We start from the raw sequence: 17,489 nt of genomic DNA, 5'->3' as shown, positions 1-17,489 counted from the left end.
CCTTGCAATCCCCAGGCACCGAGCCAGGGAGCTTAAAAACAAGAGCTGGTGCATGAAGGATGGGGAGAACGGCCTGCAGATGGGACGAGGGGGACCCACGGGGTCATGGTGTACGTCCCCTTGCTTGTAAAGGCCACGTTAATGGGTGCTACGGAGAGAAATGCGCATGCATGGGTGCTATGGAGAGCAATGCCTGTGCACCATGGGGGCTACGGAGAGCAACGCCCGTGCACCATGGGTGCTATGGAGAGCAACGCCCGTGCACCATGGGGGCTACGGAGAGCAATGCCTGTGCACCATGGGGGCTATGGAGAGCAATGCCTGTGCACCATGGGGGCTATGGAGAGCAATGCCTGTGCACCATGGGGGCTATGGAGAGCAATGCCTGTGCACCATGGGTGCTACGGAGAGCAATGCCTGTGCACCGTGGGTGCTACAGAGAGCAATGCCTGTGCACCATGGGGGCTACGGAGAGCAATGCCTGTGCACCATGGGTGCTACAGAGAGCAATGCCTGTGCACCATGGGGGCTACGGAGAGCAATGCCTGTGCACCATGGGTGCTACGGAGAGCAATGCCTGTGCACCATGGGGGCTATGGAGAGCAATGCCTGTGCACCATGGGGGCTATGGAGAGCAATGCCTGTGCACCATGGGTGCTACGGAGAGCAATGCCTGTGCACCATGGGGGCTATGGAGAGCAATGCCTGTGCACCGTGGGTGCTACGGAGAGCAATGCCTGTGCACTGTGGGTGCTACGGAGAGCAATGCCTGTGCACCGTGGGTGCTACGGAGAGCAATGCCTGTGCACCATGGGTGCTATGGAGAGCAATGCCTGTGCACCATGGGGGCTACGGAGAGCAATGCCCGTGCACCATGGGTGCTACGGAGAGCAATGCCTGGGCACCATGGGTGCTACGGAGAGCAACGCCTGGGCACCGTGGGTGCTACAGAGAGCAATGCACGTGCACTGCAGACAGCAACATCAGCCCCGGCTCTGAGTTATTCTCCTTCTTGTTAATTAGACTGAGCACCAAACTTTAATTAATCAAGGCAGAACAACTCCCCCTGGACCCGAGGGCTCCCCTCCATCCCCAGCTCTCACTGCTGAATATCCCCAGGCCAAGCCCCCGGCCACCGCCGGGCAGAGGGACGGCGAGCGTGGGAGCGCCGCTCTCCGCTGGGGAATCGTGCCCGGCCCTCGCCTGCCACCAAAAATCTGCAAAACACTTTTTTGCAATTACCATCATCTCATCCGAGCCCCCGGCTGTGTGTACAGGCCGGCTGCTGCCGGCTGCCTGCTCCCCCCGCCGCTGCCAGATGTCTGCACAGAGCCAGAACAGACTCGGAGGATTTTCCCTTCCTCTCCCGCTTCTGTATTATTTTTTTTTAGAGCTCTGCACTGCTGCAGAAAGTAATTTTCTCCCTCCCCATCCCTTGCTGCGGCGTGGCAGTGACCATACTAATCAGGTCTCGAGCGCGACCCCCGAGACGCCTGCGACGGGAGCCAGCTAACAGCTTGACAGCTCCGTGTCTTCCTGGACTCATTACAAGCTCGTTTGCAAGGATGCCACCACCCTCATCTCCTGCAAGGGTTTTTGGGCACTCGCCTAACGTGCAAGGGGTTCGGACCCATGTTTGCACATGTTCTCGGGCAAATCACACCTTCTGGAGATGAATTTACCGTGGAGGGGGGCGGTTGGATATTAATTAACACCTCTGCAGATGGTGCGCGTTCCTGTTTACGCCGTGAAAAAGCCCCTTTGCTCTCCCAGATTTCCTCAAGTCTTCTACATTTCAAGCGACCTGGCACGGCAGCTCACGCCGAGGGGTTTTCTGACCCGAGAAAAACGTTGTTGCTTGCTGCCACCCCTGCTCGCCGTCCCTCGGCCATGGGGCTCCCAGAGGAGTTGCTGGAGAGGGGGTCTGGGGGGTGCAGATTTGCAGCGCGGTGTTTCTCAGTGGGGTTTTACCTGCCTTACCCCTGGTAAGAAGCCCCTTTACCCCTCACAGCCTTCAGCGTCGGTGTGCACGCACCCCACGGGTTATGCACCCACCCCGTGGATTATGCACCCACCCCATGGATTATGCATGCATCCCATGGGTTATGCACGGATCCCATGGGTTATGTATGGATCCCATGGGTTATGCACGGATCCCATGGGTTATGTATGGATCCCATGGGTTATGCACGGATCCCATGGGTTATGCACGGATCCCATGGGTTATGCATGGATCCCATGGGTTATGTATGGATCCCATGGGTTATGCACACTCTGACAAGTTATGCACATGCACTGATGGGTTATGCACCCACCCCATGGGTTATGTGCAGACTCTCGACAAATTATGCGTGCACCCCATGGGTTATGCATGGAGTTATGAGTTATGCACCCACCCCATGGGTTATACATGCTCTCGACAAGTTATGCATGCACACTGATGGGCTATGCATGCACCTCGCTGGGTTATGCACACACCCCATGGCTTATGCACCCACCCCATGAGTCATGCATGCACCTCAATAGGTTATGCACGCTCCCGACAGGGTATGCACACACCTCGATGGGTTATGCACGCTCCCAACGAGTTACACATGCACCCCGTGGGTTATGCACCCACCCTGCACCCTGATGGGTTATGCATGCACCCTGATGGGTTATGCATGCTCCCGATGAGTCATGCATGCATCCCATGGGTTATGGATGCATCCCGATGGGTTATGCATGCAACCCATGCGTTATGCATGCTCCCAATGGGTTATGCACCCACTCCACGGGTTATGCATGCACCCTGATGGGTTATGCACCCACCCCATGCCCTACACCAAACTGCTGCCGAGTTTGCTGCTGCACTCTCATTCTTTTGCCTTCCCCCCCACCCCAGCTCGACGCGCACCCCTGGAGCAGCTCTGCATCCTTAAACTCAACGAGCTCGCTCCGCTCCCTGTAAAATAAACCAAGGGAAACGGGAGCCCCAGCGAGTCCCAACAACAACCCCGCTCCACTGCTCCGGTGCCACGCACAAAGATGCTGTCAGGATGATTTACAAATGTATAAATCTAACTCCGTGGCCCCAGCACCTCCACCCCGGCTCGCCTGAGACCTCCGTCACCTCCTGCACAGGGGAGCTGCGGCTGGGGGTTTGGGCAGCTGCGAAGTCCGTAAGTGAGACAAAATAGGGGAAAAAAAGGGGGAAAAACCCTGAAATCAGGAGGGAATTTGGGAAATCCTGAGATGTTCTATGAAAAACCCAACTTTCCAAATGAGGGAAGCTCCCTGGGAAAGGAGAAAAAGGGAAGGGGGGGGTAAAAAACCTGGAAGAAAGGGGGATTTGTGGTGATAAAAATAAAAGCTGGGTTATTTTTTCCCTCCCACTCTCTCCGTGGTTTCTCGGAGCGTAATTTGCTCAGCCGCCCCGGCGCGTCATCCTCTCGCCGAGGGCTCCAGCATCCCTCCACGCAGGGGGGGATTATGCAAATCCAGCCCCAGCTCGCGAGAAAGTGGGTTAATCCAATATTACCGAGTGGAAAAGGGAAGGAAAAACCCGGTGGAGATGGCAGCGCCGGCGGAAAGACCACTGTGCAAAAAGCCTCCTCCTCAAAATAAGGGGGAGACGAAGCCTATTGCAAGCTGCAATTTAAGGTTCGGGACAGTTTTTGGTTTATATTTTGATATTTCTCTGCTTGCATCCCCTACACACCTAAATACACATATTTATAGCAAACAATAGCCAGGACTCGATGGAAATACTCCTGTGCACGCGCCACGCTCCAGCAACTGAATATATATCAGTACAGAGAGCACCTTTTCCTATTTATAAACCTGCCTGGATGCGAAGAAGACCTTTAAGGCAGAGATGCTCCTTGTTCAGGGAGGAGAAACAAGACAGTAAAACCAAGAAAAAATATCTTATGGCAAAGGGCAGCAGCTTCATCCGATGCCACCAGCCCAATTAGCTCTTTCTTTGCCTCCTCCACGAGCAAACATGCAAGCAAAGAGCTGAGTTTTTTCCCCATCCTGGGAAACTTCTAAGTTTTCTCTGATCGAATCACTGTGAGGGTTTTATTCATGTTTGGCAGCTTATCCTGAAATTCCCTGGAGAAAGCCAAAAATACTGCTCTGGACTGTTACATCTGAGGCTGGATCCAGGCTTGGTGCAGATGGGAGCGATGCTGGTGGGGGGGAAAGCTACAGCCTCCAAATCCCCCCTCCCCAAATAAAACCAGATGCTATAAATCTTGCTTTGCTCCAAATCAGCATCCCACGTCCCTGGGTATTTTGGGGACAGGGATGGGAAGGGGAAAGGTTTTGAGGGGAGGCTCAGTGCTGAGCTCTCCCATGAAGAGCCCAGCGCTGTTCCCCGAGCCCTAAACACCCTCAATTTTGCATAATTTCCCTCGCAGCACAAAAACCACCCTCTTTTTTGCATCATTTCACACCCAACATGAAAATCCTCTTTGCACAGCGGTACTGACCCAAGCCCCCAGCTCCCAAACCCCGACCGGCACCAACCCTCCGTGCAAAGCCCCCAGCACTGAACCGAGCCTGCCGACCCCAAATCCATCCAGAAAACATAACAAAACGCCTGGAGAAAGCCTCGTGGAGCCCTCAGGATGACTGCAAAGCCATTTTACGTCTCTCCCCCTCGCCAGGTTTTCAAAGGCCAGCCCGCCTGCCTGCCTGCTTCACCGAATCGATATTCCCATCAGCGAGAGCGCCGTCTGCCTTTCTCTCCGCCATCCAGCCTTGCCCTTCTGTTGTACAGGAGCAAAGCAGCCGAGTGGCTTCACGTCCCTGTCCCCAAGGGCAGGGAAAAGGCACTGGCGCCACTTACCCGGTACCAGACGATCTCCCGCATCTTCCCATCCGTCTTGAAGTTGCATTTCAGGGTGACGGCATCTCCCACCACCACGGGCGGCAGCGGCTCGATGCTGACCGTCAGGTAGGCTGGAAAAGTTAAAGAAAGGAGAAAAAGAGACGTGAGCTGCTGGGGAAGGATGGGGCAGGGGGTTAAAATACTGTTCTCAAATGGTTTTATGGTATTGATAGCTCTGCTATGGGGAGCAAACGCCGGCTCCATCCCATATAGGGGTAACCCATGGGCAAGCCCATCAGCGTGGCATCTTGCCTCCTTGCAATGATGACTTTTGGCTGCTTCCAATGCACCAAAAAAGCACCAGCTGGGGAAAATCCTTCCTGACCTTATTTACCAGCTTATGGCACCAAAATGCGAGGACCGACCGTTTCGCTGCTTCTCTCACCAGCTTTGCAAAACTGCCCACGTTTGCCCAAATAAACCCTGGCCGCCCAGATTTTGAGGCTCACCTTGATTCACACACAAAGCCCTGATCCCACCGGCCACCTTTCCCACCTGCAAACCCAAGCCCATCCTTTCTATCGAGATATGGCTTTGACTTTGTCTCCACCATCATCTGCCCCACATTGGTTCTCTCCCCATTGCAGATCAAGTTCCTCCACTCAGGCTTTCTTTAAAACCCTCTAAATTACTCATTTCTCATGGGAACGGGTCCAACAGATTAATCAGAGGATATGCAAAGCCCAACCTGCGGTTTTACAGCCCAGCCTTGGCCAACAGCCTGCTGCTTCCCCATCTCCCCCATAGCTGGATGCAGGATTTGTCCTTGTAGCACTGGGAAAATCAGAGCACGGGCGGCTCCGTCTGGCTGTTTTCTCCCTGTTTCTCCTCGATTTGCTGCAAAACTATTGCGGGAGCATGGAGCAGCCAGGGTCAGGAGGGCAGGCGACTGCATTTCTATTTTATTTTCCTCTATTTCCTCCGGCTGCTGGAAAATGCCAGATTGACAGCCCAGCAGATCTGAGCCTTTCTTAGCATCCTTGCCCTGACCACACCCGTTTGACATCGTCTGCAACCAGGGCACCCCAAAATAGCCCTTAACCCACTGCAAAAATCCTTTTTTTTTTTTTTAATTATTGCTTGCATCAGGTGGAAAAGCAACGCTAAAAAACCCCAGAGCGCCTGGAAAATGGGAGCAGGTTTGGAAATGGGGCTGCAGAAACTGAGACTCCTTTGCAGAATATCCCCCGAAAGAGGGGAAGGTGATTTTATATGTCCCACAGCCAGCGATTCGAGGCTCGCATCACTTGTAAAACAAGTTGCCGGTGTTTTTGCAATAAATCTCCACCGTGACCTGTGGGAGAACACGCTGCACGCACACGTGCCTGCTGCAACAGCAAGGCAGCGTGGCCTGGCATATTGAGCGCGGGGCTGTAAAATTCAAGAAACCCTCTTTGCACTGCTTTTTCGGGGGGGCCACAAAAGAGGGTTTGCTGCTGCAATCAGCTGGATGCAAGGAAATTTGGAAAAAAGTGGATTTTTTTGATGGTGGCGAACGCTTTGCAGCATTGCACAGTGGGTGCGTGGGAGACAGCAACGCTGAGCAGGGATGGGGGCTCAATTAAGGGCTGTTTTCAGCCCTGAAATGGTGCACAGCAAGATGGGGTTTAATATTGCACCTTTGCAACCCCAGCCCGACGCCTCTCTCCTTGCTGATGGCGACTCAAATCCCCGCCAGCAGCCACGCTCATTTGGGGCCGGCTTCTTTCCAGCCTCTCTCCTCGCCTGGACAGGGTTTATTTTAGCATGCTAAAGCGGGGATTAATTCCTTGCGGCTGCCAACGCAGCACGCGGTCCCCTCGAATTCGGGGCTTTGTAGATATAGAGAGGCAGCGATGGGAGAGGGAGGAGGAGGGATGCGAGGAAGGTCAGGCGAGGTCTCGCAGTGGGTGCCCCGATTCCCCCCGCTTTGCTTTTGACATTTCCAAAAGCGAGATGAGCAACAGGCACGAAAGCAAAGGGAGGGGGATGAGCAAATGTTATGCAGCACGGTGGCACCTGCCCAAAGGAAATCGGGGATGGATCCGCGCCGGGGACGGAGCCTCCATGTGCGCAGAAAAGCTCTGCCTGTTCATCAACCAGCATTGGGAGCCGCCGGGCGAGATTACATCTCCCTCCTGCCCCCGGCGCGGATCAACAGGGCGATTAAATAAAGCTGGCGACAGAACCGACGGGTGACAAAGACAGAGCTAAGATTGCATTTTCCCTCGCGCCTGCGAATTATTGAGATACAGGAGTTCGCGGCTTATAACCGCAGCATCCCCGGATGGCTTTCCATCCCTCTTCCTGTGCCCCTGCATTTCAGACCCTGTACACGGCAATGGGAAGCCAAAGCACCCCCATCCCAGTCCAGCACCACTTTGGTGCTTAGACCATCACCTGATGGTTGGTGGCTTTTTAAAGTCAAAAATGGCCAAGCTTGGGGTGGCCCCAGCCACCCACCTCCACTCACGTGTAGCAAATGCATTGGCACAAGCATTTACCCGAGCAAATCCCCCTGCAAACACATCCCCAACCCGCTTCTTCCAGACAGTTCAAAAAAGCCAAATTAGGGTTTTTATTTTTGCGCTGCTCTCTCCACGTGCTGCAAAACCACTTTGAGATGGCAACGGGGCTGCAGCCCACCAGCTCCCACCTCTACACCCAGTAATTTGGGCTCAGCTGTGCTGGGAGGACATCTGGTCCTTAAAAATAGTGGAGTGTAACCACTGGATGCTCCTGCACTTCTCCAGAGCAGTTCCTGCATGGCAAAGCCAAAGCTCTGGAGCGCCGTGATTTATTGCACCGGTGCTGGGGGGAAGGGGACCCCACGGAGGGCTGATGCTGAAGCCCCAGCGATGCCTGGAAGGGGAGGGAAGGTGAAAACCCACCCGCTCGAAGAGCATCAGCTGCCCAAATTCAGAGCAAAATCATCCCAGAAGATGGGGAAAAGAAGGAAGGAAAGAGCATGAGCGAGAGGGAGAGCAGAGAGAAACAGATGCACGGTCCCCGGAGAAGCCAGCCCCCAAAATGCTAAGGATGTGTGTAAGGGAGGGGGAAAAGCAGGGAAAATAAAGCCAGGTGCTGAAAAATAAAGCAGGAATCCAGATGGAGCTGTCCGAAACCTGCTGTTTTGCTGCAGTTGACATGCGAATCTCATCCCTCGCCCCCCCCCCCCTTCCCTCTGCTTTCCGACAGCGGAGGACGGCAACGTGTCACCAGTCTTCAAAATCCCCGGTTTGGTCCCTTCTTTGGATTTACTGGGAAGAAGAAACCAGCGGTGACAGGTATTGCTGAATTTTAAGGACTTTTTAGGCAGGGCTGAGCACCAGATTTGCACCCCTACAGGAGAAGCCCAACCCAAGACCTCCATCATCCTCCGCGTTATCAGCATCCCAAAGGCAGCTCCGAACCCCGAGGCTCCTCTCCTTCCCCTTTGCTCTTTTTAAATAAAACATATTTCATAGCGAAAGCTGTGCCAGGCCACCCTCTGATTAGATTCTGACCTATGGAAATTCAGCCCTCTGATTAGATGGCATCCCTGGGGAGAAAAGAGTATTTTTGCGAGTGAGCGGTGGGAATTCTTGCGACATCCAGTTTAAAGGGGGGGGGAAAAAAAGGGAGGGGGAAGGGAGAGATAAATTAAATGTCCTTTTAAATCAGGAGTGACACATTAATAAAAGGAGCACATTGTAACATGCTCAGTGCTTTCAATTACAAAATAGCTGCGAGGGAGGAGGCAGGTTTCACCCCGGCCGTGCAAGCGGAGGACACGGCCGGATGCTTCCACCGAGGCGCTGGCTGAAAGCCCCGTTTCTACCCCATTTGAGCATCCCATCAGGGATTTTTGCAGGTGAGAGCAGCGAATCACCCCATGGAAATCTCTCAGGATGCAGCACGTGTGGCTGAACGCCCCCCCGAAAGGCTGAGGTCCCCCCTGCTCTGTTGAGGAGGGGGAGTGAGAGAGCAGCTGGGTGGGCGGCTGGCAGCCACCCAAGGGCAACCCACCGCAGCACCCCTGGGTGCCCTTGAAAACCTCAGGGTGATGGAGCCTTTCAGCATGTCCCAGCCACTGCAAAGCAACCCCTCCACATCTTCCCCACATGCCTGATGTTTTTTTAACCTACATTTAAATTAAATATTAATTTATTAATATCGACCAGCGCTCCCGTTCCCTGATTTCACACCTCCCAACCCTTCCCAAAAAGTTAACCTCAAACCAATGATGGGCTTTACCGCTTCAGAACACGTCCCCAAGGTTCAACCTGTCCCCATCTTTGCACTTGGGGACGGCCATTTGGAGCAGCAACGGCGTTTCCAGGGATCAGAGTGGAGCGATGCCTCGGGATGGAGCTGGAGGAGAGGACACGTGGGGACGCAGCTGCCCCATCTGCCCCCGCCGTGTCCCCCCCATCCTTCAGGTGCTGACACGTCCCCCTCAGCCGAGGCGACGGGGAGAGATAATATTAACACATCATCATTTTAATCAGCCCGTGATTAGCGGGGCTCATACATAATTCACACCAATTCCTCCACCACCTTCCGGCACTCGTTTTTCCAAGCCGGGACCAGGATGGTATTTCGGGGTGTAAATACAAGGAGGGAGGGAGGAAAAAGGGACGAGGACCCTCCTAATCGGTGCAGGGCTGATTTTCATCATTTTCCAGGATTTAAGGCATTTGCTGCTCAAGGAGGCACTTTGCCCCTTGCAGAAGAGCCAGTTGGGATGCTAAAGGATTGCAAATCACCGCCCCCCAAAAAGTGGGGAGCGATCCTGCTCCCTATTCTCCACTGCAGGAAGATGATGGTTGGCACAAGGGGAGATCACCGGCGTGCAAGGGTTCATGGCCGTGCATGAAGCCCCGGGGACACAGATGTCACCCGCCGCACGCCGGGGCTGAAGAGCATTAAGCAAACGCACTTTGACTTGCAGCACTTTGCAACATCTTGTTCATTAAAGATTAAACACCAGCCGTTCCTGTGAGCACAGCAAATACCTTCTCCCTCCCTCCCCGGCTCCGGCGATGCCTTATTTATGATATTCCAGGACGATTTACAATTATAACATATTGCTGCCTCTCCTTGCTAACCCAGGAGAGCTGCAACGGGCATGAACAGGTGAAGGATTCGCATCTGTCCCAATCTGGAGTGGCCAAATTTTGCTGAATCTTGAGGTTTTCCTCCTGGAAAGCTGCTGCACTGATTTTTTTTTTTTTTTTGAAATGGAGGAGTACGTGTTTTAACACAGGTTTAACAACCGCGAGTGGAATGGCATGTGACAGATGGAGTCAGCATCGCGCTTCCAAAGGAGAGGGTCCTTTTGCAAAGGAAAAAAATGGGTTGGGGGGAGCCCGTTTGTGGTTCTAAAGGCACGAACTGCTTGAGTTTTGCTTGACTTTTCAGCTTTTCCTTCAAGAAAACCAAAAGCTGAGCACCAGCAGGGCTGAGCATCCCCAAACCCACCGCTGCCCACCCAAAAATTGGCTGGTTTTTGCAAAACAGAGCTGTTTCATGAAATAAAACCACGAAACCCGGCATCACCTGCCGCAAGGAAGAGCCCTGCTGGCAGAGAGCAAATTGTACTAATAGTGTGTAAATAGGATATTAACAGGACGACCAAACAATTAAGAGCCGGTAATTAAAATTCATCTTCCTTCACACCGCGGTGTATTAAAGTACAAACATTTAATTAGATGCCTCTTACCTCACCCATTTGCATAAGTGGGAGGAAACACTTTGCAGCTGTACCTCTAATTATTCTTTAATGGGGGTTGCTGGACCAAACCAGCCCCTAAATCCTTAGGTATTGCAGAGCCAGGGAGAAGACATATAGAATATATAGGGAGTAGGTATAGAATATGCTTCGGTACATTTTTCTCTAACTAAATAGGATGCAATAGGTGCGTTGAATCTGACAGATCTATGGGTGCGTCTTGTGTCTTGTTAGCTCTTTGTAATGTAAATCAATAATTTTAATCAATACATTGATTGAGCGTGGCCGGTTTGGCCTTTCGACCCCTTTTAAATCAAGATTAACTGAGAAAACCACTTCATTGGGGCTGCTGGGGACAGACAGACCCTAAGGGGTCTGCTGCAGTTAGGATTTAATGATCAAAATCTGACAAAACTCTACAAAATGATGGGGTTTTTAAGCTTTACTGGTCAAAATTTATCACCATGTCCCAATCCAAAGCTTTTTGCTTTGCTTTAGGGTGTATAATACAAAAACCAAAACCAACTTCCAATGATTTCAACGCTGGGTGACAAAACCCAGTTGAAACGGGACTTTTAAACACTGCCCACAGCTTTCCTTTTTTCCTTAAATCCTGGACTTCTCCTGGAAAAAAAATATCCTGGCCAAAAAGAAAAAGAAATAAAGCCTAATTCTGTGCCGTGCCATGGTACCCAACATCACTTGCGTGCAGCCGTCTTAGCATCACGGAGAGCATCTTCAACACCGTGCAATCATGTAAGGGCTTCCCAAAGAGTTATGTCAATATATCTTAAGAAAAATCAATTTTTAGACCAGTTTTGTCCTCATTATGAACACTACAGTCATTTTTACATTCTTAAGGGCAGAAATTGGATCTTATATACCCGTGCCTATAGCTAAGCCCTGGTATGGTGCAGCAACACCGCAGGCTGTAGAGAAATGAAGAGTGAGGCTCAAAATGGATCACGCTGGGCTAAAAACATGTTACAAATGCTTTGGCTCAGTGGGGTTTTCATGCACATCAGCGCAGCCTCGGCACAGTAAATGACCTTGGACACAGAAAGGGAGAATTTGGGCCACTTTGGGCATGCAAATGCAATGGGTGATTTGGGTCGTGGGAGCCTCGGGATGCTGTGGCGTCTCCTTCTTCCTCTCCAACACCCATCTCCTGCCCCTTCTGCATCTCCTCCTTCCAGCATTTCCACCTTTCCCTCTCCCGTTTCCTTCTATCAACTACCCAAGCACCAGCTCTATCCATCACCAAGCACCGGCTAATAAAATAGATGTAAACACCAGCTTTTTACAAGCCTGTCGCCACCTTTGGTGCGTGTCTCCCGACAAACAAATCCACGGCGGATAGAGCCATCCATATCAGCTACGCGGCTTGGGCACGGACCGAAACAAAACCCACTTTAACGTCTTCATCACGCCTTTTCTAAGCGAAGGCTCATCGTCAAGGCTGTTCCAGCTCATCGGAGCACAAGATGAGAAAGCCCATTTCTAGCTCGGCTCCTTTTACTCGCAGCGCCAAGTTAGTGCTTGTACTACATCTCCGTCAAGGCGTTTGCCTGAAATCCTCAGGAAATCTGTTATTCCAGTAAAAAGATGGAAGTTTTGAGGTAAAACGGCCAGAGCATTCAGCTGGAGCAAGCTCGTGTCCTGCTGCAAACACCCGGGATGACCTTGGATGCATTATTTGGATGCTCAGTGGATCCCTCAACCTAAAAATCAGGCGATTTCCCAAAGAGAAACTCAGAGACGCAACGTTGGCGGCGTAAATCCTAAAGTCATGAAGCCAAGGTCTGCATCCTGCCCACCCCGAGAGATGTGAGCCACTGCAAAGCCAAACCCTCCGACTACAAAATGAGAGATGCTCCAGATGGTGAAGTGCCAATTTGGGGTAGAATGCAAGAGAAAAGAGGTTTGGAGGGAAGCAACAGTCACTGGACAACTGGGAGCAGTAGGATTTTGGTGGTATCTTACTGGGATGAATGGGAAATATCATCCATTTGCGTAATATTTCAACACCCCCAAGGCTGAAGACTGGTGTTACCCCCAGATGAGCATTTCTCTACACTCGCACACATGGAGAAAGACAAGAGACCCAACCAAAACCAACAGCCACTTGGGAAACAGCCACCCAACCCCAAAACCACATAAATCAACCCCAAAAAAGAGCCGTCAACGTGAAGAAAATGGGCCTTACCACCCCATACAGATTATCAGCAGGGTTGTGCTTGCTGCATTGATAAGTCTTGTTGATATATTGTGTTTTATTAGCTGCTACCAGACCCCCCCTGCACAGGCTGGGAAGCCATGTACATAAATTATAGATTGAATATTTATCTCCCGCCACCGCGCAGACATGAAGTATGTTTAGCAGCGTTTACTCTAGCACAGTAAAGTTTTATTTATAATTTCTCCCCCCCCACTCTGCCAGCGTGCTCAGCGCATCGCCGTAAAGCCAACAGCTTACGACGCATGCCTCCATTTCCTAACGATGCTGGGGGGTGGTGGGAAGGAATATATTTTACTACCGCATCTTCACACTACTGATATTGCCATTAAAATAAAATGCTTTAGCGCAGCGCTGAAGCACTCAGCTGCAGTTTATAGCTGCTAAAATTGGTGGCCGTGACCTGTGATGGGTCGTTGGGTTTGGTTTTTTGGAAGGGGAGGATGTTTGTCATCATTACGTTGCTCATCAGTCTTGTTTCTTTATCCCCATTTAAGGGTTATTTAAGGATTTGGCCATCCTGGGTGCTTTTTTGGGTTTTCAGAGTCCTAAATGATGTCTTGTCCCAGGGGAGGAGGGAAACTGAGTCCAGCAGAGTCAAATTCCCCCCAAAACCCAGTGGCATCACTGATTTAGAGCAATGGCTTTGCCAGCACCTCTCGGCCTCTCTCCAGCTGCGTGAGCAGCTGCTGGTGCCAAAATGAAGCCCAAACCACGCCTGGGTCAACCAGGTCAACCTCAGACGCCCTATTTTTTAAATGGAAATTGTGCTTTTCATTCGCATGTATGCATATATGCAAATAGGGGGTGATTGCCTGCAACGCACCCTGCCATTCGTGCTGTTTGAAAAACCCCGCTCCAGCTATTTAAGGCAGATTCCTCTAAACCCAGTCTTGCTTGCACCCCAATTTTATTCCCATCCCATGAGCTATAGCCAACAGATTCTGGCAAAACGAGGTGCAACAGGTGGGAAACGCCACCCATCCCCATGCATGCTGCATTGCACCGGCTCTAAGTACTCATCCCTCCCCTCTTGCCCCAAATTTTCCCTTCCCCAATTAAGCAAACCCAGTTCCCGTAGGATTTCTCACTCTCCTGCAGATTTCCTCCACGGCAGCTGGATTTTCCTTAGAGCTTTCCACCCAAAACTGCTGCCACCCCCCAGCCTCAACTGCAGAGCGGTAATTCCCTCCTGCATGCCATTTCTGCTCTAAACTCCCAGGAGAGATTCGCGTTCTCCTTTTTCTAATAGCGCCCCATTGCAGATCCTAACTAACCCTGAGACCTGCTAAAAAACCCCAATTCTTTCTTATTTTACCCCATTATCGCTTTACCAGCTCTCCCCCATGCCGCACTGTGGACCACTCCTCCAAGCACAGTAATTGCATGTCTTTCCACGGAGAGCTGCAGCAGGGTCTTGTCTTTCCCCAGCAAATTCCGAGCTTACTGGATGAGGAATTTTCCTACAATCCCAATTTTGCAGAGCAGGAGTGATCACCGGCCACCGAATTCAATGCAATGCCTCTGGGACAGTGCAGCATCCCCCCCCAAAACCTTGCAATAGAGCATGATACCTCCCTAACGCCTGGGCACGACGTGGGTTAATGCTCAGGGCCGGGATGCCCAGGTACCCTGCAAACTTACCAGCCACCCCAGGGCTTGTGCATGCTAAAAATTCACACATCCTCTGCTTTTTCATTATTTTTAATCAAGCGGCATCATGGCGAGAGCAGCAGGATCTGTTAATCTCCAGCAAACCTCCCCAGTGCAGATGCGGGGTTTAATCCAGAATTAAGTGTGGCAGGAGAAGGAGATACCGTATGGTAAGCCTGCGCTGCAAAGGATTGGCCACAGGTTTTTTTCCCCCACCAGCAAACGTCCAGACCCTCTTTTCCAGCAACAGGCTCGGTTTTCCATCCTGACACAGAAGAGATTCATAGAATCATAGAATCATTTAGGTTGGAAAAGACCTTTAAAGTCATCAAGTCCAACCATTAACCTAGCACCGCCAAGTCCACCACTAAACCATGTCCCTAAGCACCACATCTACAGTGGTGACTCCACCACTTCCCTGGGCAGCCTGTTCCAATGCTTGACAACCCTTTCGTTGAAGACATTTTTCCTAATATCCAGTCTAAACCTCCCTTGGTGCAACTTGAGGCCATTTCCTCTCGTCCTATCGCTGTTACTTGGCAGAAGAGACCAACCCCCACCTCGCTACAACCTCCTTTCAGGTAGTTGTAGAGCGCGATGAGGTCTCCCCTCAGCCTCCTCTTCTCCAGGCTAAACAACCCCAGTTCCCTCAGCCGCTCCCCATCAGACTTGTGCTCCAGGCCCTTCACCAGCTTCGTTGCCCTCCTCTGGACACGCTCCAGCACCTCCATGTCCTTCTTGTGGTGAGGGGCCCAAAACTGAACACAGGATTCGAGGTGCGGCCTCACCAGTGCCGAGTACAGGGGCACGATCACCTCCCTGCTCCTGCTGGCCACACCATTCCTGATACAGGCCAGGATGCCGTTGGCCTCCTTGGCCACCTGGGCACACTGCCGGCTCATGTTCAGCCGGCTGTCAACCAGCACCCCCAGGTCCTTTTCCTCCGGGCACTTTCCAGCCACTCTTCCCCAAGCCTGCAGCGTTGCCTGGGGTTGTTGTGGCCGAAGTGCAGGACCCGGCACTTGGCCTTGTTGAACCTCATCCATTGGCCTCGGCCCATCGATCCAGCCTGTCCAGGTCCCTCTGCAGAGCCTTCCTACCCTCGAGCAGATCAACACTCCCGCCCAACTTGGTGTCATCTGCAGACTGACTGAGGGAGCACTCGATCCCCTCGTCCAGGTCGTTGATAAAGAGATTGAACAGGACCGGCCCCAGCACTGAGCCCTGGGGAACACCGCTCGTGACCGGCCACCAACTGGATTTCACTCCGTTCACCACAACTCCAGGCCATCCAGGCAGTTTTTTACCCAGCGAAGAGTACGCCCGTGCAAGCCATGAGCAGCCAGTTTCTCCAGGAGAATGTTGTGGGAAACGGCGCCAAAAGCTTTACTAAAGGATCCACAGCCTTTCCCTCATCCGCTGAGCGGGTCACCTTGTCATAGGAGGAGATCAGGTTCATCAGGCAGGACCTGCCTTTCATAAACCCGTGCTGACTGGGCCTGATCCCCTGGTTGTCCTGTTCGTGCCGCGTGATGGCACTCAGGATGATCTGCTCCATAACCTTCCCCGGCACCGAGGTCAGGCTGACCGGCCTGCAGATCCCCGGATCCTCCTTCTGGCCCTTCTTGTAGATGGGCGTCACCTTTGCTAACCTCCAGTCAACCGGGACCTCCCCAGTTAGCCAGGACTGCTGAGAAACGATGGAAAGTGGCTTGGTGAGCACTCCTGCCAGCTCCCTCAGTCCCCTTGGGTGGATCCCATCCAGCCCCATAGACTTGTGTGTGTCTAAGTGGTGTAGCAGGTCGCTAACCATTTCCCCTTGGATTACAGGGGCTTCATTCTGCTCCCCGTCCCTGTCTTCCAGCTCAGGGGCTGGGTACCCCGAGAACAACTGGTCTTACTATTAAAGACTGAGGCAAAGAAGGCATTAAGTACCTCAGCCTTTTGTCACTATGTTTCCCCCCTGCATCCAATAAAGGATGGAGATTCTCCTGAGCCCTCCTGTTGCTAATGTATTTATGGAAACATTTTTTATTGTCTTATGGCAGTAGCCAGATTAAGTTCTAGTTGGGCTTGGGCCCTTCTAATTTTCTCCCTGCATAACCTCCCGACATCCTTGCAGTCCTCCTGAGTTGCCTGCCCTTCTTCCAAAGGTCATAAACTCTCCTTTTTTTCCTGAGTTCCAGCCAAAGCTCTCTCCACAGCCAGGCTGGTCCTCTTCCCCGCCGGCTCGTCTCTCGGCACGTGGGGACGGCCTGCTCCTCTACCTTGAAGATTTCCTTCTTGAGGAATGTCCAGCCTTCCTAGACCCCTTTGCCCTTCAGGACTGCCTCCCAAGGGACTCTCTCAACCGGTCTCCTAAACAGGCCAAACTCTGCCCTCCGGAAGTCCAAGGGAGCAGTTCTGCTGACACCCCTCCTTCCTTCTCCAAGAATCGAACACTCTATCATTTTGTGATCGCTGTGCCCAAGACAGCCTCCAACTGTCACATCACCACCGGTCCTTCTCCGTTCACAAACAACAGGTCTGGCGGGGCGCCCTGCCTAGTTGGCTCACCAACCGGCTGCGTCAGGAAGGTCTCTTCCACACACTCCAGGAACCTCCGAGACTGTTTCCTCTCTGCTGTATTGTATTTCCAGCAGACATCTGGTCAGTTGAAGTCCCCCACGAGAACAAGGGCTAGCGATTGTGAGACTTCTCCCAGCTGCTTATAGAATATTTTGTCTGCTTCTTCATCCTGGTTGGCTGGTCTATAACAGACTCCCATCATGATAGCTGCCTTGTTGGCCTTCCCCCTCATTCTCACCCATAAACGCTCAACCCTATCATCACCAGGGTTTTGACTTCCTAATACACAGGGCTACCCCACCACCTCTTCTTCCTTGCCTACCCTTTCTGAAGAGTTTATAGCCATCCACTGCAGCACTCCAGTTGCGCGAGTCATCCCACCATGTTTCCGTGACGGCAGCTACATCATAGCTTTCCTGCTGCACAATGGCTTCCAGCTCCTCCTGTTTGTTGCCCGTGCTGCA

General features: G+C 52.2%; 1 protein-coding gene across 1 annotated transcript in view; it reads right to left on the bottom strand.

Annotated features, from left to right (window-relative positions):
- The window catches only part of IGSF21 (immunoglobin superfamily member 21), a 44,678-nt gene that overhangs the window by 13,715 nt on the left and 13,474 nt on the right, over positions 1 to 17,489 (bottom strand). Inside the window, exon 2 of the mRNA XM_075172082.1 lies at positions 4,835 to 4,947. Coding sequence (XP_075028183.1) covers positions 4,835 to 4,947 — 113 coding nt within the window. The remainder of the gene's footprint in view (positions 1 to 4,834; positions 4,948 to 17,489) is intronic.

Source organism: Calonectris borealis, chromosome 23 (assembly GCF_964195595.1).
Source record: "Calonectris borealis chromosome 23, bCalBor7.hap1.2, whole genome shotgun sequence".
Lineage (NCBI taxonomy): Eukaryota > Metazoa > Chordata > Aves > Procellariiformes > Procellariidae > Calonectris > Calonectris borealis.
The sequence above is the reverse complement of the archived record's forward strand: the minus strand, read 5'-3'. Positions and strand labels throughout refer to the sequence as shown.